Source organism: Symphodus melops (assembly GCF_947650265.1).
Source record: "Symphodus melops genome assembly, chromosome: 6".
NCBI classification, from domain to species: domain Eukaryota; kingdom Metazoa; phylum Chordata; class Actinopteri; order Labriformes; family Labridae; genus Symphodus; species Symphodus melops.
The window spans coordinates 25,546,626-25,569,729 of NC_136696.1; the positions used below are offsets into that span (position 1 = coordinate 25,546,626).

Sequence of the window (23,104 nt, forward strand, 5' to 3'; positions counted from 1 at the left end):
TGCACCTTCCACCTCTCTTTCAATGATGGTTTAATTTAAATGGATCATAGATAACACACAGATTGTAAGTTAGGCTGTTTATCATTATGCTATCATTATCTGCTCCCTCTCAGGTATGCAGTGAGCGATAGAGATGATAAAAAAAAGACTTCTGCTCAGAGGAGACAAACCCTCTTAAAGGATGTCCTCCATTGTATCAGTTGTGGAGCTTTTGTAGACCTCAGTTTGATGAGTGTCCCTGTGTTCATTTCTCTCATCACTATGCGTACAGTTCGTGCTCCATGAGAGCTGAGGGGGAACCATTTCTGTCTCCGGACGCCAGGGAGAATAAGATGGCATCATGAAAAACCCCTCCCTGTGAAACTTTCTGTGTCTGATTCCTCACAGACTCTGCATCTTTGGAGGAAGTCAAATCACAACGAATGACATTATATAGACAATCTGATTGGTCATTCAGGGAGAATAACGACGGCATACTTTAGGAACATTGAATTTCAATTTGAAACTAATTTGGCTTTTCAAATTGGATTGGCACTGGGCATAACATCCTGAGAGGGATAAACGAGCTGAGCAGAACAGCAGACCTTTGGTTTTACAGAACATGTCAAAATATTTCCTCAATAATTGATGTGCCAACCACTTTCTTCTGGTCTTTTTTTTTTGTTTTTTTGCTGTGGTCTGAGTATGTCACCATGGTGATGTCTGAAGATGTTTTGTATGGCCATAAACCCAAAGACATTAAATTGAATTGAAAAATTTAATTGAATTTAAAGTTGGAAAGGGAAACATCTGCAATTTAAACATGAAAAATGACCACGTGGAAGAACACACAACTTGGTGTTTATTCTCCCGTCATCTGACCAATCTAATAGTCACTGAATATGGCAGCTCTGGGACACACAAAGAAACAAAAGTCAAGAGTGTTATTTGAATTTATTTAATAACCTACACCCCCACCACCAAGGGCAATCGCATTAAAAAAAAAAAACGTTGTCGTATAATCGTACAAAAATCATTCACTCAGCAAAACGAGACGCAACGGAAGATATTGCAAACTGGATCATTCAAAGCTGTACTTAGTCCTCCGAGTGGACAGATGATTTAATATTTCATCCATGGTTTAACACTGAAATAGGTTAAAAATGAAATCATCCATGACATGTTTAACAAGTGACACGTAGTGCTAATTAGTAGCAACCAAAAAAAAAGCACCATGACTTTAAAGCATACCGTCAGTGGTCAACAAACAAACACCAGCATTTGCAGTGCATATGAAAATAAATAACACTGGATACAAGTACATGGTAAATATATGTACACAGAACGTGAGGGCTGAACAGTCGATGCATAGTAAAGCTCCTTAGTACCAGCACTGTGCCCTTTACTCACAGTCATCGAGCTTCTGTCCTCTAAGTCTCATCGAAGAATTGCACCGAGCTGGGTCGTCGTAAATCAAACTAATTATTGCACTGTGAAGCCCAAACGGGAACGCCACGGGAGCTGTGAGGACGACCTTTAACAGCGGCTCTTAAAGAAGGTCATTTCTACCTGGCATGCTTTGCAGTGAGTGCGACGGACTCCAAATGGAAACCAAATGTGTATGCATCTTTTCAAACAGTCATACCCTCCTGGGACGCATCCAATCAGGAGACGGGTTGTATAGTGGTGTAGTGATTGAAAAGAAAGAACATGAAGAAACAGCAGAAGAAGAGATCGGTGCATTTCTAAGACTTTCTGTTCGTTTGTGTTCTCGCTTTTGGAGTCATAAGAGCAACTCATCTGGAACAGAATCAACAAGTGTACAAATAAAAAACAAGAAAAATGAATGAGCACTTCCATTTTTCTTTCTGTATACATGTTTCCATGTTGACTTCTATTTTCTATAATCATTTTCATGTCATTATCAAATCAGGTAAGAAGATCCAACCGAAGCCATTGGATTCACAGCTTTGCTGCTCAATAAATAGAAACAGCATTTGGGAAACCACGAGGACAAGTAAAGAGCTCGGGTAAACGAAGTAAAGGTAAATCAGAAAACAGAAGATGTTCATAGATGCATGCTTACAGGTGTTGTTTTACATTTTGCTAACCCTTCAAACTTCAGAATATGTCCTGTTGTTTTTTCACATATCGGTTGTTTTTCATTGGACACTTGTGACTCCAAACTCAGCCACATCAGATCAGACCAAAAACAAAAACAAATCAATCAGTGGTTACTACAGAAAAATGCAGAGCATCTTTGCTCTGGAGGGATCCCAGCTGTAAACATGGGGAAGAATCTGTTTAATATTGTAGTATCAGGGAGATTAAACCTCTTAGACGCTGCTGAGGAAGATGAAAGTGGATCTGCTCTGTGGAGATTCTCCCTGGGAAGAGAAAGAAGAAGAAGAAAAGGGAACACACGGGTCGAGCCTGACGATGAGGATGCGTCACTGATGACCGGCTGAATAAGTTGGGGTGAGAACGATCAGTACAGACGGAGTAAACCAGAGAAGGAAAACAGGAAAAAAAACATTCCTCTCTAATGTGGCTGTAGAGTGTGAATAGTGGGAGGCAGGCGTGGAAGATGGGAGCGGGTAATGTGACAAAGAGGGTGAGGTAATCGTCCTTAGATGGGATCACAATGAAATTTCAGAGCTGGAGGCAGCTGTGAGCGCTGGGGCTTGTTGTGCAGAGGCAGGAAGTGCCATGTGAGATCAATAAAGATTAGAAGATGCTGCTGGAAGAGAGTTGAAGGCTGCTGCTGTTGTAGTGTGGAGTGTTTTCTCTCCCCCCCCCGTCTCTGTCTGTGGTTTATTTTGAGGTGCAAACTCAGGCGCAGATATCATCCTGCCTTCAGGAAATCTGGGCGACACGTCATTTCCTTTAATTGTCTCATACAATCTTTCTGTTTTTAAAACAACACAGGAGTGAGTCACATCTTTGTGAACAAATATCCAGTGATAAACAATGACTACATGGAAAACATATTTAGAACGACTGCAGATCTAAGACATGTGAAGTCACATTCAGATGAAGCACACATACACACACACTGGCATCTGCATCTCGCCAGAAGCTTTCAATAGATTTTTTTCCCAAATTGACTTTGTGCTTATTGTTTCAAGAGTTTCATGGTGTACAATGTATTACATTTCCCTTCTTAACATGATTATTGTGAAAACAGCAGAGCAGCCTGCAAAAAAACATTTAAAAGAAAAAAAAAAAAAGTGACAATTTAATAAGAATACACATTGTTATTGGGGGAAATGCAGTCTTATATTGGGAGCATCAGAGCGCTCTATAAAAGTAGTCCGCCTATAAAGTATTACAGTGTCAATCACCACTTAATATGCGCTCAATCTCCTCTAGTCTCTTCAAGGCAGCTGCTCTTTTTTCCTCTATATCTTTAATCTCATTAGTTGACTTACTCTTAGTCCGCTTGTCGGGCTGGCTGCCCTCCAAAGACTCTGATTGGTCCTCGCCCACACCTTCCAGGCTTTCGGCAGAGGATTTCCGCGCATTCTTCTCATCCCCAACCCCCTTTCCAACATCATCAGCACCCCTCCCTTCCTCCCCTCCCTTAACAACCCCCTCCTCTGCCTCTTCCTCAACGCTCCTGGGTGTTTCCTGCTCTGCCGGCACTGCAGCTCCCCCTGTCGCGGTGAGAGGATGCCCCGCCGCGCTCATGGCGGCCATTTTCCCTCGTACGATGCTCAAGTGGCGGCGCACGTACTCCTCGTTCGGTGCCATGGCCAGGGTTTCCTCCAGACAGCGCTCGGCCCGTGGCAGGTCACGCTCCTCAAAGTAAACCACGCACAGGTTGTGCTTTCCTTGCACGTTCGTGGGGTCCATTCGTAGGATGCGCTCGAAGCATTCTTTGGCACCGTGTGTGTCCTTCTTGTGGTTCATGAGGATGTCTCCCTTCAGGATGAGGCCCTTGATGTGCTCCGGGTGGTGGCGCAGAAGCTCGTCCAGGACAGGCAGCGCATCAATCTCCCGTTTGGACTGAGAGTAGAGCAGAGCCAAGTTAAACAAGGCGCTGCGGAAGCCTGCCTGCAAGCCGATAGCTTTACGCATCCAGCGCTCGGCCGCCGCGTTTTCATTGGCATCCATGGCCAACATGCCCAGGTTGAAGTAGCCGTTGGCATCTTGAGGCTCCTCTTCCACATAGAGCAGGAAACGACGGTTTGCCTCAGGCCAGAACTTCGGCTCGCCTGCCACAGAAAGCAGAGAGGAAACGGTTAAAAACGTCAACTTTGGGGCGCCGGTGGCGCAGTGGCAGCGCGCGCGCCCCATGTAGCGAGGCTTTGCTCCTCACACGGGCGGCCCGGGTTCGCGTCCGGCCTGTGGCCCATTTCCCGCATGTCTCTCCCCACTCTCTCTCCCTGTTTCCGACTCTATCCACTGTCCTTCACTATCAATAAAGGCATAAAGGCCAAATATAAACCTTTAAAAAAAAAACTAAAAAAAAAACGTCAACTTTCATGAAGACAATCGAATCTGTGTAGCTCACAAACTCATATCACAAAGAGCGATGAAGGGAGAACGACAAAGCATGTTGACTTAAAAAAAAGAAAAAGAAAAAAAAAGGATGAGAATGACCAGTGTTTACCAGGAGCCAAATCATCCACAGAGGTCTCATCCTCTCAAAACAAACCGAGCACAACATAAAGAAGTTCAGTGTTTCTCTTCTGCTCTTTGGTGGCCCATGAGGAGAACAGTTATTAACTTCCACTAGATCACTGAATAAATTTAAAAAAAAAGTATTCCTCTGCAGATGATGTGCATCTTCTAGGTTAAGCATGAAACCTAAACATAGTGATAAAAAAAACAAGACACATATGAAGCTGCCAAATGTGATCAGAGTTCTGACTCACACACACGTAACGTGCTTAAAGCACAGTACAGGACAGCTTTGCGAATGTGAGTGTGCCCTAATTTGGCCACTGCAATGGAAAATTCTTTTGTGGAGATTAGATGAGATTGTGTCTATTTATTGAACCTCTTTTGGTGCTGCCTCCGAAAAATGTTCACTTCCTTCAAGCAGACCGACTCTGTAACTGCCAGAGGGCGATGACTTCTATCTAGAAAGTGAACGCGGACAGCAGCCGAAGCAGGAATGTGAGAAAATGTTTCGCTGCTCGGCTGACGATGTTCACAGTCACACCTGTGTGCACCCGACTCCCTGCAGCTGTAAAGGTTTGATATGGGTGACTGGAGACCTGGCTCTTGAACATTATTAAAAGGAGTGTCTGTGAAGCCCATGGGGCTGCACGAGTCTGTAGTGCTGCAGCAGACAGTCACCTCACCTTTTTTTGAACTGTGTCATTTCAGAGAGAGCTTAGTGTAAACTATGCACTGTACAAACACAGAGCTTCAGGAGAATGTAATGTTTAAAAAAGGTAAACAAAACAATATCGCAGGTTAATCTCCTGACTGTTTCCAGTCCAACATTTTAAATCCTGCCACGCTGTGACTCATGTCCACACAATCTCATGGAGTATTATGACTTACTAAGTGTCTCTTAAACACTTGCTATAAATCATTTTAAGGGTCACTTTATCAACGCTTCAACTGAATGAAACCTCTTGAGTAATGCAGGACCTCATATTTAAGGTTGCCTCACGAGTCAACGCTGAGGTGAGAGCGTGTTGACAAGTAACATTGCTACCGTAATGACTTGCCCCTTTGTTTGACTTGGTGCGTGAACCGTCTCACAGAACATTCAAAAGGACGACTTCACCTGAAATATACCTTTATATTGAAAGGTAGGGTGATGTGATGTATGGTCCTGTCTTTGCACTAACCTGCAGCAGGACAGTGCGTGAACACTGCGGCTGTCTCAGCTCACATAAACCTCCAGTCAAACCTGCTGTAAATCTAACTGTTGCTTGTTTTTGTGATCGAGCTGATGAAGCGTGACCTGACAGATTCTTGGCCTCGGACTCTTTGGCGGTGCACGTAGGGTTCATTGCAACACAAGGGCCGATCTGAAGAACCTGGTTACACCCTAGAGGCAATATCAGTTGATTTCCTTTGTTCGTTTGAGACGATGTGAGAGAAGGGTTTTTAACAAACGTCAAGTAATGCTTTCCTACAGCAAGTGGAGCTTTGACTCGTAAAAGAGATCGGATTACATTTCACTTCCTCCTGACAGATTTGGCAAGCCTCACTCACCAGACTCCTGCATGAGAAGAGCCGAGTTGAACAGCGCCAGCTTGTGGCGTGGGTGGAGCTCCAGGGCGTGGTTGAAGTTTTTCAGGGCCTCAGACGGGTCCTTCATCTCGATGTTGACGATGGCCAGGTTGTACCACAGGTCAGCGTTGGTGCGGTCCAGCTCCAAGGCTCGGAGGTAGGCGTCCCGGGCATCTGAGAGCTTGTTCATCTTCAGCAGCAACTCCCCTCTGAGTCAAAATAAATTGACAAGCTCATAAATAACATCCAGGAGGAATTTTACATGGTAAATTATTTACCGAAACAGTTCTTGGACCTATTTTTGTGATTTTGTTTTTCCTTTCTCTGGTAATCAATGTCCAATTCCCCCAAAATACAAGTAAGCAGAGTTTTGGTCATGCTCCGGTGAAGTTCCAATTTAAAGGAGTGCAAAGGGCAGACAAAAGATGGGATTGGGTAACAAGGAGTCAGTGCACATTTGTTGAAGATCTTGCAGCTGTTGCTGAAAGAACCGGGTCTATTTAACACACGGGCTAAAATGTGTGTCTTCAGTAGTCTTGTGCTCTGTGCTCAAAGTGTGGTCCAGGGTTCTAGAAGAAAGAATCTGTGCATGTGATGGAGGAGTGCATGAAGGGGGCGTGGCCTAAATTGCCCTGCAGTAAGCAGTGTGCTATGTGCATGTGATGGAGGAATAGGACTGATACTTTAGTGTACTTGCATAAATTCTGGTTGTTAAGTCAGGATTATGCTAAAACATATTTTCCCAACTTTATTTAAGTTCCTAACCTTCAATTTAATAAATTTCCTGTCTATATTCCCGATTATTCCCATAGAAAGTTTCCAACTTTGAAAATTCCCCATAATGTTGCAACCCTACCCATATATAGGGAAATAAATGTGTTACATTGTTGTGTACTAAATGTTTTGTTTCTTGTCAGGAGTAAAAGAATGCACACCATGCAAACGATGAACGCTTATGATTCATGATCAAAGAGTGAAATGTGATGGCAAGAAACTTGAAAAAGATCTCGCCTGCTGATGTAGGCTTGTTTGAAGTCGGGTCTCATGCTGATTGCTTGTCGATAGAGCTGGTCCGCCTCCTCCAGCCGTGATTCGTTGGCTCGGATCAGATTGGCAAGGTTTATGTACACATTCAGATGGTTCGGCGCCACACGTGTCGCGTACTTCTTACCGGGAATAACCTGCAGAGTGGTCAACAGAGACATCACTGTTCACAGTGCATTGATGCCGACATTGATATATAAATAAATAAATAGACTGATGAAGAGGATTTTATTAAAAAAAAAAAAAAAAAAAAAAAAAAAAAAAATTCTCCTGAGCATACAGAGTCCATCTCTAACCACGTGTGTATGAGCACTCTTTCCATTTTCTTCATGTTTGTTGTGGTTGATCGCTATGTGGAGTGTCTTGATGTCCATTGGCTGTTAGTTTACGTGTAATGAAATGTGCTCTAAAAAAAACAAAAGTTTAGTGAGTCGACGATAAGATGCACAGACACTTGCTCGAATGGCTCAAAAACGTTTTATTCAATCACAACGTTTCGACCAAAAAAGCGATCACCTGAAGAAGACCTGAGGTCGAAACGTTGTGATCGAATTAAGACTTCATGAGTCATTTTAAGTAAGTGTATCGGCCTATCACCTAGCTCTTACATTACTAACTGGAATGTGCCTAATGACATGTCGTGGCAAATACAAAACAAGAAAAGTGAATGACAAAAAGGTGAAGGAAAAGGAAAAAAGGTTACGAAATCACAGTTCCACTGAAAAACAACACGTCAGGTTCCTGAGAAAAACATGAAACCCATACAGTGGAATTTCAGACCGCTACTTAAAACAGCGTTGTTGTTGCATTTTTCCAGTGAAACAACGACGGTTTTCTTTCAACAACAAATTAGCGATGGGTGCGTTATATTTTTATAATTTGAGTGTTTAGTTGAGTGTTTTATCATTTATTTGATTTGGCAACATATCAAGGTTCAGTCTAACAGTAGATTGTAAACTTTATAGCGCTTTGGCAGAGGCTGCTATGTAAAGTGATCATCAGAAGTAACTAATCACATTCATACGCTGCCAACCACGCAGCAGGAACAACTTGGGGTAAAGTGTCTCGCCCAAGGACGCATCAGGTATGTTCGAGCTGGGGACCGAACTCCCTGACCTGGCCGTTTTGAGACGACCAACTTTACCAACTGAACCACAGACCCCTTAACAAGACCCTAACCCTTTTTTTCTCCATCTATCCTCTTCAAGTCATTATCCAGACTAAAATCCCCAGAGCTGCAGCGGAAAAATACAGGAAGCAAAGCAGACTATGCCATAGTGCATAGTCTGAACATCTGGTTTAGATATGGATCTGATGATGATGACACCCTTTTATTCCCTATTTTCCCTCATCCCATTCATGTGTGACAATTGAGGCAGAAACTTCCAGGAAAAATCTAAGTGTTCGCTGGTCAATCTCCTCCTCTCTCCCGATCAGCTGAGATCTGATTGGTTCATCACACGTTACCACGGTGATCTACCTCATAAGAGTGAATCCCATTCCTGAGTTAACTGGATAATCGCAAATCCTGCTTCACAGATTACTACCTAGATGTCTACAAATAGTTGAATATTATTAACAGAGCACAGCAGCATGAGCAAGCAGAGGATGTACATCCATGACGAGGATTCAAGAAGTGGATGAAGAGTCCTCTTCCTTTGACTTTGTGTAACACGACCAGGTACCTGTGGCATGAGAGATTTGGCAACCAGGTAGGCCTCTTCTGCCTCTTTGGACCTGTTCAAATTCTTGTAGGTTCTTCCGACATTCATGTGAGCACCGATGTCATCTGCAAAGACATTGATGTGAAATTAAGTGTAAATGAAAAAAGAAACCTCAATTAGTTCATAAAGAGAAGATGCATATTTTGTTTCAAGGATCCTAAATGTGTTCTGGGAACCAGTAAGAAGAGTGCATAGTTTAAAAGGTCACACTGGACAAGGAGGAGTGATGGTGTATGTTAGTACAGCAGGAAATCCTCAAAGGGGCACTTGTTTATTCTGGTAATCTCAGGGAAACACTCTTGGGTGGTGAACCAGAAAATGTGTTGATTAGTGGGCTGAAGACAAACTTTGAGTGTGTGATAACTGTGAAGGCAGACAGAATGATTCAAGTGTAGAGGGAGTCGGGTTCCTGAAAGGTGAAACTGAAATCCAAAACAAATAAATGAACACAAAGGCAGCTTAACATGTAATTCAATTAGATGTCCAGGGGACCGGTTTGTTAGTTTTGGATCAGCTTGTGTTTCAATAGAAATACATGTTAGTTTATGAACTGTCCCCTCTTACATGTGATGCTCTTTTGCACTGTAATGTCGGAGCAACATGGCACCAGAATGTCCTTATCAAATTATGAACATAATATATACAGTATCCCAGAATTCTACCGGATACGTCCTCGTCAGCCAAACCACACAGACTGTGTTCTGAGTGCACAGGCCGACAGCTGGAGGGCGGAGACAAACAAATGCCCACAGTCATTTTACAGACTCACTTGCTACAGTGTGATGTATGTAGTCTAAAACTCTACATCAACCTTAGAAACACATATATATGCTCATTGTTCTGAACCGTCTTTTATTCTGAAAATAAACTGGGTGTTTTAATGTTGTTTCGGTGTCTGTCCCGCGTCTTGTTTCCTGTGATAAATGGATGCGTCGTGCTCCGGCATCCGGCAGAAATAGAAGCATTGTGCATCTACTCCAGAAGCCTCCGGACTGCCGGGGCAGAGACGGAGCTGAGCCGCAGCGGAGCCAGTGGAGGCACACACTATAAATGAAAACCTATCAGTTCCGCTGGCAAAGGAGCAGAGGCAGACAGAAGACAGATCTGGTAAAAGTTGACTGTCAGTCACAGTTAAGGAATCAGTATCACTAAATAAGCCTTTTTTTTATTTCGTCTAGATGCTAAAAAGACAGAAGACATGAAAAACCCTGATAGACAGAGAACCAGATGAAATGTCTCTGTCGACGCTTTAAAACATGACACGTATACTTAAAGCACAAAGGGTTTCACAGTGTCTGGGGACAATGTATGAATATTCTCAGAGATAAAGATTCATCTCATAAGTTCCATGAGGCTTGGAAAGGCTGGAAAGGCTAAGCTAGTTTTACGTTGAATGCTGAGGTTTGTCAAAAGTTACCAATGCACTATTTAGAGTTATCTTTTTTGAGTGTGAATGTAATAATGGGGGGGGGGGGGGTGTTTCAGATGATGAGATCTGTACAAGTGTGTATAAAATGTACCTCACTCACTCAAAAACACCTGATCCACATGTCTTACCTGGCTGGACGCGGGTGGCCTGCAGAAAATAGCGCAGGGCCCTCGCATAATTATTTTGGTTCTCTAAAGCGTGGCCAACATTATTCCACAGCTTGGCGTTGTTCTTGTTGACCTGAAGTGGCAAACAATATAAGGAAGGTAAGTCGTTTGGGTTTGGTCCGATCAGTCATTATCGTTACTGAAAGATATGAGTCATCTGAGAACAAATCTTTTCACACTTTGTGATCAAAGGCCGGGTTTCACTGTCTCACATTGGATCGGAGCCTCGATAAACTTACCCTCATGCTGCCTTAATTATCTTAACTGTTTACCTTCAGGGCTGAAGTGAAGAGTGTATACTCTGACTCCCAATCCCAATTCCTGTTGAAAGTTTTCACTGCATGTGTGGTTAATAGCACTCCAATTATCAGCCAGGAAATCTTCTTCAGGTGTCTAAAAAGAAATGCACAGAAAGTGTTTGTTGAGCAATACTCTATACCTCACAGGCTTCTGATTCTTTAAACCCATTTTACATTATAACTGTAGTAGTGTCTCAAAACTGGACAAGCCTCTAACAAGACAACAGTGCTTCCTCTTCGTGGTGATGATGATGATGGCCTGTGATGTGTTTTCCAAATCTCCCAGTAATCGATTCATCATGCCCGAGGACTCACCCTTTCTGCGAGACGATCTTGAATCCGTGTGCGACGAGGACGCAGAAGCCCATGCTGGGCACATAAAGAACCCGCTCCGCCACGACGAAACCCACGGGGAAGAAGAGGTTGGACGCGGGAACGAAAGGCAGGACGATCAAAGACAGGGCCTGAAGAGAGAAGAGTCAAATGGCAGTCACGGCAAGATTCAGAAAACGTGTTCAAAATGTGCAAAAAAAAAACCCCAGCAAGCTGAATATGTGAATGCTGTAACAGACTGGAGCCGTTGGGGTCAAGTTTGCCTTTATTGGAGAGGACGGCCGAAGAGTGACAGGACATGTTGGGAGAAGAGAGAGGGGGATGACACGCAGCAAAGGGCAAGGGTCGGATTTGAACCCTCGGCTGCTGGGCCTCTCACATGGAGCGCATGGCATAACCACTAAGGCTCTCCGGCGCTCTGTCCCGACCCCCCTACTAAAAAAAGCCTCTGCTATCATTACATGATGTCCAGCCTCTTCTTCAGACTTGTCGCTTCCCCCCCCTCTGATCGGCAGAGTTCTGCAAAGCTTGTCCGTGAAGAAGTGAAGAAAACCCCCTCCAGTGTAAACTAAGACGATTAACGGATTCTTACCTTGTTTATGACATATCGTGTTGCAAATTTGGAAGCAAACTAGTTCCTTAAAGGTATTCTTGTCATTGAAAGGGTTGGATATTCGCAGGTATCGGCTTTTCAAGATGTGACTGTTTTCTTTGTCTACCATGCCGATTGACTGGAATCTGGACCGAAAAAACATGTACCGACAGATCAGTAAATATCAGTCAGACTAAACAAGACGAGGGCAGACTGAGTTCAGGCTGTGGGAAAAGGAAACGTCTTCACCTTTCAATGACTTTTCTTGAATTTGACGAAGAATAATCACTTGATCAGATGCTGGTAAAAATAACCCGACACAGCTTAAAAAAAAAAAAAAAAAAAAAAAGAGAAGATTTCGGCCCCTCAAGTAGAAAACGGTTATTTAAAACAATGTCATGCGTTTTTAATTCCTGTGAAGACAGCAGCTGCCTTCAGAAGAAGCGAAGTAGGTTGATGCAGTTTGATATTGTTATACAACATATTGCAAAACCAGAGTAAACATTGCAAAGGTCATTTGTTTGTTTTTGTTTTTTTTCTGCTGACGCGCGGTGCCCTTTTCAAAACTGAAGCGAAGTGTAAGGAAGTTTACTGACCCTTAAAGCAAGAGAGCCGGTTGCACAACAGATGTTTCTTTTATACCGAGATAAACAGTGTTCACCCGTTCATTATCTGCCGTTTTATTAACAGCTGTAACCACCACAGCTGTACGAGATGCAGTGCTCGTTTCCATCTGTTGTCCCTCGGCAGGTAACAAAGAGCGACACAGGACAAATAAAATACAAAGGCACAAGTGACAGGACACAATAACAGAAGGTAAAGGTTAAACGTGGCCACAGACTTGGTGTTCTTTCATCCCCTGTTTGAGGTGTGTTTTAAAGGTTGCATAGGTTTGGGTATGAGTGGGACAATATACCAATATTCAGTTCCTTTGACTTACAGGACAGATTGTCTGAAGGTCGTATGTCTGTGTAGGACGTCCCACACAGACGTTAAAATGAACAAATTTATGTAAATTAAGTAAGTTCATTTCATCACAAACGTTGCATAGGCGTTCTGTCAAAGACTTTATTGCCTTTTTTTTTTTTTTACAAAGAGATTGTATTGGTTTAAGTGTTGTGCCATCCCCTTTAAGATCCATATCTTCCCATTCACTCTTTAAAAAACAGCTCAAAAAACGTCTTCTCCTTTCATGATTCATTTAGTCACCATCTGTCCTCTACATTGTCTTACATGTCATGTTATCCTTTTTCTTTTCTTTTTTTTTCTCTTCTAATCCTTTTTATCCTATGATGACAATCCCACAATTGTTTTTTTTTTCTTTCTATTTTCTCTATGTACCTTGTCCCCTTATTTCTTGGATCCACAATGATTACCTTGTTCCCATTGTCTTCAACGTAATTATGATTATTTTGTACTTTGTCTCCTTTATCTTTTTATTCTCTTTTTTTTTCATGTATCACTAATTATACTTGTACTTTATCTCCTTACATTTTAAACGTTCATTCATTAGCCTTGTAAATATAAATTGATTGTAATCATTGAAAGGGGTGGAACTCCTGTACAAGTCTGTTGGGCTTCGTTCCCTCCTTGCACCATTTTAATTTTTTTTGGAATGTGTGCTAAACAAATAAACTAAACTAAACTAGAAAGTGACCGTGTGGTTATACAGTATTCAACATGTCTCTATCTGTAGACCTTTATTTGTTCCGTAGATCTTTATTATTAATCGGTCCGGGAAAGTGATGAAGGACGAATACGAAAAACGTCCAACAGAAAAAAAAGGGAGCGCCTGCACGTCGGCTTACAGACACGCTAGCAAAGGCTCATCTTGACAGTCGGAGGGTTGGCTCAAAAGTTTTGATCTGAGGCCTAAATTGGTCTTTTGATCTTGAGGGAGCACTTAAGTAACTTGAACTTGTGTGACTTAATTTAAGAGCTAATAAACAAAAGGAGGTTTTCTATTTTTCAACCATTTTCTCCCGATTAATCCACTTTCATAAATCTGAGTTATGGAGGGGCTGAAAAATAAATGGAACAAAGGCTTTGTGTTTGTGAACACGTCATGTGATCGTCAAGGAGTAACCGAAGAACGTGTTTTAATGAGCTTTGGTTTAACCAAAGTTCTTCATGCTCATAAGCAATGTTATTGATTTTTTTACGATTATTGAGCTGCAAATAAGACTTGGCTCACTTTGTCATATTAAATGCAGTTTTACCTTCCCATAAACAGATTGTATTAAAATAATGTTATACACGTCTTCTGTAGAGCTTCTCTCTCTCGCCCACACGAGGCGGGTCGGAGCACTCACCATGATGACAGTCTTGGCGGAGCTGTGTCTGTAGCGCAGGCTGTGGTAAGCCAGCAGGCCCATGAAGGCGTAGAACATCAGGGTGGCCAGGTTACGAAGGTCCAGGAGCGACTCCACCAGAGGGATGGTGCCCATGGTCCAATCACAGCAGAGCTCAGAGGGATCCAGCAGCAGCCACGCGTTCACAGGAAGTAAGTAGTTGAAGGTCAGCTGTCTGGCAGGAGTGGGGCTAACTGCTGCTGGGTTATCAAATCTACAAGAGACGACACAGGAAGTAAAAGGGTGAGAAGCTAAAAAAGTTTTTGTAATCTATCAATTACAAAACGTTTGCAAGCGCTCCGGAAAAACAAAAAAAAGAGAGCATGTGTGAAATCAGCTTCAGGCAACACCAGATAGGAACAAAAGTGATGGGGCTCAAATTAAATTTAACACAAATCAAAACTTTGGAGCATCAAACACTGATAACAAGTCAAATAAAGATGAAAACAGCCATCAGATCATGTGTAAAATGAAACGCAGTATTTAAAAAAAGAAAAAAGAAAAAAAGAAATACCACGAAATGAATCTGAACAATGTGATGCAATTTCTGGGTCATTTTAAGCTAAAAGGTAGGACATGCTAAAGAAGAAATCGGTTCTCTCTGGGCTACAAAAAACCCAGCCTGTTCCAGTTCCTTATTGATTGGATCAGGGTGGTCACAGATTTGAGCTGGAGAACAAGCGCCGTAACACACTCTTCAATAAAAGGAATAGCCAAAAGGCTCCAAAAGAAATTCAAAAATAAAATAGAAAGATAAGTGCCCAGATTTCCTCTTTTTTTTTGGAATATGATTCTGGCTATTCACCTTAAAAAGCCTCTGATGTGGCTTTATACCAACATATTTTGGTCTCAGAGATTAAGTGCTGAATTCAACTTGTCCCATAAAGTAGTCATTTGTAGAAATACTGCACGAGGCTCAGATTCAGAAGAAAAAACACGATCTTTGTTGATAGAATCTTATCTTCCAGAAATAACACAAGGTTTGAAAAAGACTCCATGCGAGCAATACACCAAATAGCGAAAAAAACTTTTACATATAGCTGATGACAGTACCTTTAATGTTTTATTTATTATTATTTTTTATGTATTAGTTTTTTTTATGTATTAGTCGATAACATTATCTTCTTCTGTAGTTGATAACAGTATCTTCTTCTTTGTCATCTCTTCAATTAAGATGGATGATCTGCAAACAGGCCAACCACGGGTCAAATTTGCATCCCGTTTACAGAACATCTGTGGAAACCGTACCTTTATGAATTATAGCTCCAGCACTGTAACTGTATCTCCATCTGCCCAGAGCTGGAGCTGATAAATCAAGAGGGCTACAATAAAGAGAGGCAGCTTTGATATAACCTGTCAATTACATACTTCTGGGTGTTCCAGTGAGCTGCATCAGGTTGATGCTCGGTCTTTCTTTTTGTATGGGCCACAAAACACTCCCCTCACATTCTGTTGCCACGGTAACGACCCAACACATGTCATAACGAACTTAATCCTTACATGAAGCTTTGGAAAATGAAACCTTACAAAATCCCTTTTTTTTACTAAACAAATAAAGTCCACTACTCCCTAAAGGGACATATATGTTGCCATGGTTTTTTACAAGACCATTGATGATAAAAACAGGTTCAATAATGACTATATGAAGACAAAGGCTAAGTTCGAAACAGCGTACTTTCATTCACACAAAGAGTAAGTAGTATGACCTGATTTTGTGTATGCGGAGAAATACCTGGATGTTTAGAAAAAAACGTCCGATTTTTAAAGTACGAAACAGGGGCAAACTGGTCTTATTAAATCGCCGCACAGTGCACCGGGCGCTCGAGACTGTCCAATCGTAGAGCTCGGCAGCCAGCCAAATTGCAGCTTACAATAAAGCTCCATGCTGAAATTCATTTTATATGTCGGCAAATAACATTTGCCTTGATTATAGTTGTTAAATTCTATTCACTGGACGACATTCACACTAGCTTGATGCTAGCTCACTGAATGGAACGCTGCCATCTGACCTGTATTTCAGTAAGTTGCTAAACAGTCGGGTTAGCATGCAGTATATAGATTTTGAGCATGTGGTTGGCAGAATGTAGTATGTGGTTTGGGACACAGCCTCAGATTTGACAGGGCTTTGTTTGGGGACTGCGAGCCGCCGCCGACTCCAGCTCATCATGTGGTCACTAAAGATGGAGACGTTGGGTTTCTCCATTTCTTCATCTGGTTACATGGTTTTGCTGAGAACAAAATAAACTGGATCATTAAGTGCTTTTGGAAAAATGTGTGAAAGATAAGCATTTTACAACAATTTCTGGAATTGGGCACAGCAATATATTTTAAATGAAATCCCACTGAGGCTCCAATTCGGAAAATAAATGATCTGTCGAAAAAAAAAAAGAGCCCTAGGTGTAAAGAGGCTACAGTCCTTAAAGCGGGCAGCTCTGTGGCTCCTTTCTTTCCTTCTCTCTCTCTCTCTCTCTCTCTCTCTCTCTCTCTCTCTCGCTCTCGCTCTCGCTCTCGCTCTCTCTCTCTCTCTCTCTCTCTCTCTCTCTCTCTCTCTCTCTCTCTCTCTCTCTCTCTCTCTCTCTCTCTCTCTCTCTCTCTCTCTCTCTCTCTCTTCTCTCTCTCTCTCTCTCTCTCTCTCTCTCTCTCTCTCTCTCTCTCTCTCTCTCTCTCTCTCTCTCTCTCTCTCTCTCTCTCTCTCTCTCTGGTAATAAAAAGTATACAAAGCACTAAAAAGCCTTCAGATCTGTTAGCTTCCTCCTGCAGTCAAAATGAATTTGATTTGTCGAAGTTGCTGCCACAAACATTGCGTTCTGCATCCTTCACTGACTCTCTTTCTTTTGTTTAAGGTATCTCATCTCTCTTTGAATCTTAACTTCTATGGTGCAGCTGCTAGTCCAAACCCTTTAGAGGAGGACTTAACTACAATCACTGCTGGTATGTTGATCATCTTATATTCTATATTGTTATGGCTCGAGGACGGAAATTCTCTCAGACAATCTGGAGACGTCTTCAGGATTATGGCGAGAGGATTAGCACAATGAGGGCTAATTGTCTGAAATGTTATCTTAAAGATCAAATTCCTTTCGGTCGAGTCTGGGTGGAACCCTGCACTACCAAAAGAATCTATTCTCCAGAAAAACCTAATGCAACTGAACAAATACCAGCCATAGTCATAGGCAGAGTATTGTCAATTGTTATTTCGTTGATCTGAATCTAAATCCAGATAAGGAAACCTACAGCAGCAGTAGCTCCCTACAAGTAGATGTGTGTCTCCTCGTCTACCTCAGCTTTCAGACATTTTGAGCACTAATTGAATTCAGACTGGTACATTGATTTTATGCTCTTTGCTTATTTATAGTTAAGTTAGCAAAGATCGGCATAATGTAGCTCGTGGGCCATCTTCTGCTCTGTTGAAGGCAACCCCCCCCCCCCCCAAAAAAAACCTTCACTTCAGAGTAGTAAGATTCTTAGAGCATTTTAGGGTCAAAAACAGTTTTTATCAGTATCAGTAAAAAAATACTAAACATTTTAAGATATAGGAGTACGGGCATCATGAAACAATCAAGAAAATAAAGTTCTTAAAAAGACAACACAGAACCCAACAAGGTCTATGTAAAAGTTCAAAATGAAAAAACAAAACAAAACAAAAAAAACAAAGAAGAAGAAACACCGGGTATCGTCTATGTGTGGGAAACACAGGACAACATGAACGTCTCAGAACACCATCAGAACTTTACACATTAGAATATGAACAGGTTTGTACAATTGCCAAAACATTTCTGGAGGTAGATCAAAGATCTGTGAAAGTTTAATGTCAAATATCACAACAACACTGACTAAAATAAGATATTTTGGGGATCTAACTTTTTAACTGCTTATTACAACCAACCGCCTCAGCTCCACAGCTGCTGACGATATTACAGCCTTTCATTTTTTTTAGAGTACTGATTCGAACCTTGACACCTTTGAATCTTGTATTAACTGCCTCCCCATTAATCTTTACGTCAATACCTATTCAAGAAAGCAGTTTTATTGCATTTATCAAACCATGCTCTTCAACCTGCAGATAAATATTGAATGGACTCGAGTTTGGATCTCTTTATTGGTCTTCAGTCTGCTCAAAGTGCTTTTCACACCGCAGGTCACACGGACACATTCACAGCCTGGAGGCAGATGTCGCCGTGGGAGGTCAAGTGGGCGGCCATCACTGTTAACTAATCCCACTCATACATGTTCACATGCTGCTAACGGAGCAGCGGGAGCCGTTCAGGGTTACGTGTCAGAGGAAACATGAGACATGCTACCGCAGGAGCTGGGGATCGAACCCCTCGAACCCCTTGCACAGAGCGTATGAGTCATGTTATCTAGGTAGAGCTCATTGCTCTCTGATTAATCATCAGGTTATAAAAACAATCCCCTGCAGTGATTACAATCTGACATGCAACTCTAAAACCAACACCACAAAGCAGGTTATATCAGCTTCCAGGGTGTGTTAAAGAAGCTCCGAATCTTTCTGCTGATGATTTAGAGGAAAGAAGTTACAGAACAAAAATAACTCATCATATTTCTTTTTTACTCTCTTCAACAAAACGCAGAGTTGTGATCATGTTTGATCTGCAAACGGTTCGCATTTGAGGTTTGAGCTTTTAAGCTACACTGAGCAGGAACAACACAAATGCATCTTCAATTGATTTTCATGCTGAACTCGACGCCCTACAACATGGATGTGGGCCTGCAGTTACATCAGTCAGCTGCAGGAAGTCAGAAGCCATGGGAAGATTTTTCTCTCTAATAAAATAAACGATTACATAATCTAAAAAGACAAAAAATAATAATCAGAGCAGTATAACATGTTTATATAATCCTTGAATCTATTTACATTTTAATCATGACTTTGACTGTGATAAATTGCCCCTGCGGTCCCAATATGCAGATAAGATGCAAACGCTATGAAGCTTGACTTTTTAAAAGACGTATTGACTCTGACGTGCCAACAAACGGAGGAGCTGGAGTTCAGTCACCGTGTTACTGGATGAAACTGAAGGTGAAAAAAAGATCCGAGAACGCTGATGACTTAAATCTTCATCCATAAAGTGTAGAAACAATCTTGATCTCTGGACTGGTTTGAAGCGCGCCTCAGTTTCACCTCTTTTCCTGAAAGACCACCGACGCTGTTGGGTTTCAAAACGCCACTTCAGGCACCGATGGGTGATTTCATGCTGTCCCACGCCACTCTGCCCCACGCCACTCTGCCCCACGCCTCTCTGCCCCACGCCACTCTGTCCCACGCCACTCTGCCCCACGCCACTCTGCCCCACGCCACTCTGTCCAACGCCACTCTGTCCAACGCCACTCTGCCCAACGCCACTCTGCCCTCTGTTTTCATCAATTCTCCCTGCTTCCATCCATCATAAGCTACTCTGAGCTGAGGTCAAGGTGAACATGCAGTTTCTCCTCCAGTTGATGTTCCTCAATGATCTCATGGATGGCTTAAATCAAGCAGTAGCACATCTTCAAACAATAAAACACTTTTCACATCTTTCATATCATGCCTACTTCTTTGCACCAAACTGCAGAAACGTCTGTACGTCAAAAATCCACGCAGAACATTTCGCCTACCTGGTGAAGACAGGAAGCTGGGACTGGATGACTTGGACCCTGATGATGACGAGCAGCAGGGTGCTGATGACCAGGACGATGAGCTTCAGGAGAGTTTGCAGGACAGCGTAAGGAAAGCCGTCTTTACCCTGCAGGACGTGCCGCAGTGTGTCCAACAGCAAGGGCAGGGTGAACTGAGAGAAGCAGCGGGAGGAAGGCAGAGTAGGAAGGGTTAACCGACACACGTTTAGGGTTGTTAAGTGCTGGATGTGTTCAATCTGTACTGGACAACAATGTTGATCCGGGTGTTAGGTGCTCGATCTATGATGTCAAAAAGTGAGACATGCTTTGGTGTGGTGGGGACGAGTGAGAGCAACAAGATGACGGAGCCTTACCCCTTGTGCAACAAACACTTCATAAACACAGCAGATGCCGACGACAGTGATTCCCTGCTCCTTGCAGAGTGTGGCTGCAGCCACAAGAACAACCGTGAGAGCAATAGGAGTCCAAACTGGGAAAAAAAAAAATTATTGTGTGAATAAACAGACGATGCAACTGGGAACATTCTCTGTGGAAACATTATTTCAATCCAAAATGTCACGGCAAACCTTGCACAACACTGCAGCCTTTAACCGGCCTCCTAGAAGATGCAACTTGATGCTTTGGAAGCCTCAGCTTTGAGAGTCCATGGAGCTATTTATTGTTCAGACACTCCACGTCAACACTTGCTCTTGGACGGCCATCAATAACTGGTCAAACATCACTCAAACTTTACAGACCCAATAACAAAGGCGTCATGGTGAGAGTTAAACGGAGGCCAAACATTGCCTTGGTTCACTAACAGCTTGGATGTTGAAGATCACAGAGCATAACAGGGAAATAAAAGTCACATACTATATCTCCCTAACACAAGTTTGGCAAACCGTTCTGTCACGCTGTTTCAGGAACGTCCGCGCTCTTCCTTTTAACGTCCTCATTTCCTGTTTGTGAAGTGATACTCGCCCCAGTTGTATTATAAACTCGTCTTTGACTTAGAGAGCCCTGCGTGAATGAACCATCAAGTTAGGAAAAGAGCAGCCAGCTCAACCATCGGGGTCTTTTGAAGATTCAGCCCCTGAATTAGAGCTCAGTCTAAAAGGATCTGTCACGTGTGTGAAGAAACAGTGACACAGTGATGGCAGACGCTTGGCAGGCGATGTCAAAACAACAACCTCCACAAATAAGATCCACACAGAATCATTTGTGATATGCTTCAGATGTTAACATATTGAAACTGGAGCCTCGCTGATACTTCACGTTGCTATTATTGTTGGCTGAGAATTGCTTATTGGCCAAGCGTAACATCGTTTTCATTCCTACAGTAGCTTAAAGAATAGAACCCCGTTAGATAACAGTGACATCATCACAAGACTGTTGGGGGGGAGTTTATACCTTTGTTTGAACGCTGCAGGGGAGGGTTCAACACGCCACATCTTTTCACAAAGCTCGGTTTAAACTGGAAAAATCTGGCCAATGGCATTATGAGCATTTATAGAGCCCGACCGATGAATCGTCCAGCCGATAATATTGGCATATCAAGTGACAAGTGACTATCAGTGTCTGTCAAATGAACAGACAAGAAAGTCATTGGCAAACCTCTGGGTACGGTATACATACCTGATATATTCCAATATAAGATAACTGCCATTTAAACACACAGGATTTCCCATTTTGTTGGGCATTGTTGCAAGCAGCTTAAAGTGGAAACAAAGTGTTTTTGTGAGGAGGTTGAACCCTGACCGTTTGACATGAACTTTGTGTTGGACCCCCGACCTTGTCACGAGAGGGAATTTTGGTTTGGGGCTTCTGCCTCAGCGATGATTTATAGGTCGAGACGTCTCCACCTTGAATGACGAGAGATGAGGGAGTAACATTAAACTCACCGATGGAATGGTCTGCACCTGTTGATTTAGTGTAGGCCAGGAAAGCAGCCAGGAGGAAGATGGAAGAAAGAAGTTCAGCTCTGCCGACCACACCTGTGACCTGGTGGAGGAAAGAAGCAGTCAGTTATGCAGGCCCTCCAGTACTCACTTCTGTTTGTCATTACTTTATTAAAATGAGGTTTTGTCAGATTAACAACATGACTCTCCATATTAGACAACATTTTATCAAAGCAGTCTTTTTTTTTTTTTTTGCCTCACCTCCCACCAGCACAGGTCAACAAAAACACAGATACATTTTCAACCTGCAGAAAGTTTTTAGTGACAGAGGAGCTGCTGCAGATCCTTGAACAGGACACTTCATGTAAAAAAAACAAAAACAGGTAATAGTCTTCTTCACTCTTTGGGAACATTACACGTGTCTACAATTGGCAGCAAGCACGATCCACATGCTTTGGTTTTTTTGAAAGCAGCTGTGAAAACAGGTCTGTTCAGGTAAATTATCACAGCGAACGGTGCAAACATTTACATCTCTGCACAGCACTACTTCCTGACAGCAACGTCTGTCATTTGTGTAAATGATGAGTGCCCTCGTGTGGAAGAAATAACATTGTCACTTGTACCGTGACCAAAGACCTGAAGATAAAAAAAGAAGATAAATCAACTCATAAAAGTCCCACTCTAAGAAGAAGAGAGCACAAACTGTGCGTCCTTAAAGGACAACAACTTCAGAGAAATACTTTTCACTTTAAAGCACTTTTCTCAGAGTACAAATCAACATTCACGAGAGTCTTCACACCATGACTTCACTGAGGTGAGAAAAACTCCAACGCAGTGTTTCTGTTAGCATGCATCCGAATTCATTTATTTATGACTTTTAATAGTCAAAAGCGCACTAAAAATCAACTTCCCGGAACTCGTCCTATTGTGTCATCAACCTTTAAAGATCAGTTGTAAGTATTGCACGTGTCATTTCATACATCTGTAGATTCATCCTGAAATAAATAACCCAAAATGACCCAGTGAGACTGAGTCAATACATTTAAAAAGAAGAAAAAACAACATACATTATCTTAGGGGAAATGTCTGGAAGATTTCAGTCATGAAGTTGTCATATTATCTTTTAGTTGTTTTAACTGTGACTATCTATAATGGATCGTGGATGAAAACATAAAACATATCACGGCTGACTTTTTTTTTTTCTTCTGGGAGTCAATTCAATAATTCAATATGGTGTCATGGTGACACTTAGTGTTTTTCTTTAATTTGACAGACTTGATTTATGCCTGAGGTTAACTCTTGTTATTGAGAGACGCTCACATGCATTCATGGGAGAGATGTCAGAGTGGGGCTGCTGCACAGGAAGCACACCTGAGCTGCTGGGAGTACGGTGCCTTGCTCATGGGCACCTCGGCAGTACTTGGCACCTTTCCAACAAGCAGACCCCCAAGGCCTACTTCAGTCCGCATCGGAA

The 23,104-nt window shown here is 42.4% G+C and overlaps 1 protein-coding gene across 1 annotated transcript in view; it reads right to left on the bottom strand.

Moving 5' to 3' along the window:
• Positions 1-916: 916 nt before the first annotated feature.
• tmtc3 (transmembrane O-mannosyltransferase targeting cadherins 3) overlaps positions 917-23,104 on the bottom strand; it is a 28,937-nt gene continuing 6,749 nt past the window's right edge. The window contains exons 4-14 of the mRNA XM_079345406.1: positions 21,634-21,733; positions 20,107-20,222; positions 19,733-19,905; positions 14,078-14,330; positions 11,156-11,304; positions 10,814-10,934; positions 10,503-10,614; positions 8,907-9,010; positions 7,189-7,358; positions 6,160-6,386; positions 917-4,196 (exon numbers count right to left, since the gene is read on the bottom strand). Of these exons, the coding sequence (XP_079201532.1) occupies positions 3,316-4,196; positions 6,160-6,386; positions 7,189-7,358; positions 8,907-9,010; positions 10,503-10,614; positions 10,814-10,934; positions 11,156-11,304; positions 14,078-14,330; positions 19,733-19,905; positions 20,107-20,222; positions 21,634-21,733 (2,406 nt within the window). The 3' untranslated portion in view covers positions 917-3,315. The remainder of the gene's footprint in view (positions 4,197-6,159; positions 6,387-7,188; positions 7,359-8,906; positions 9,011-10,502; positions 10,615-10,813; positions 10,935-11,155; positions 11,305-14,077; positions 14,331-19,732; positions 19,906-20,106; positions 20,223-21,633; positions 21,734-23,104) is intronic.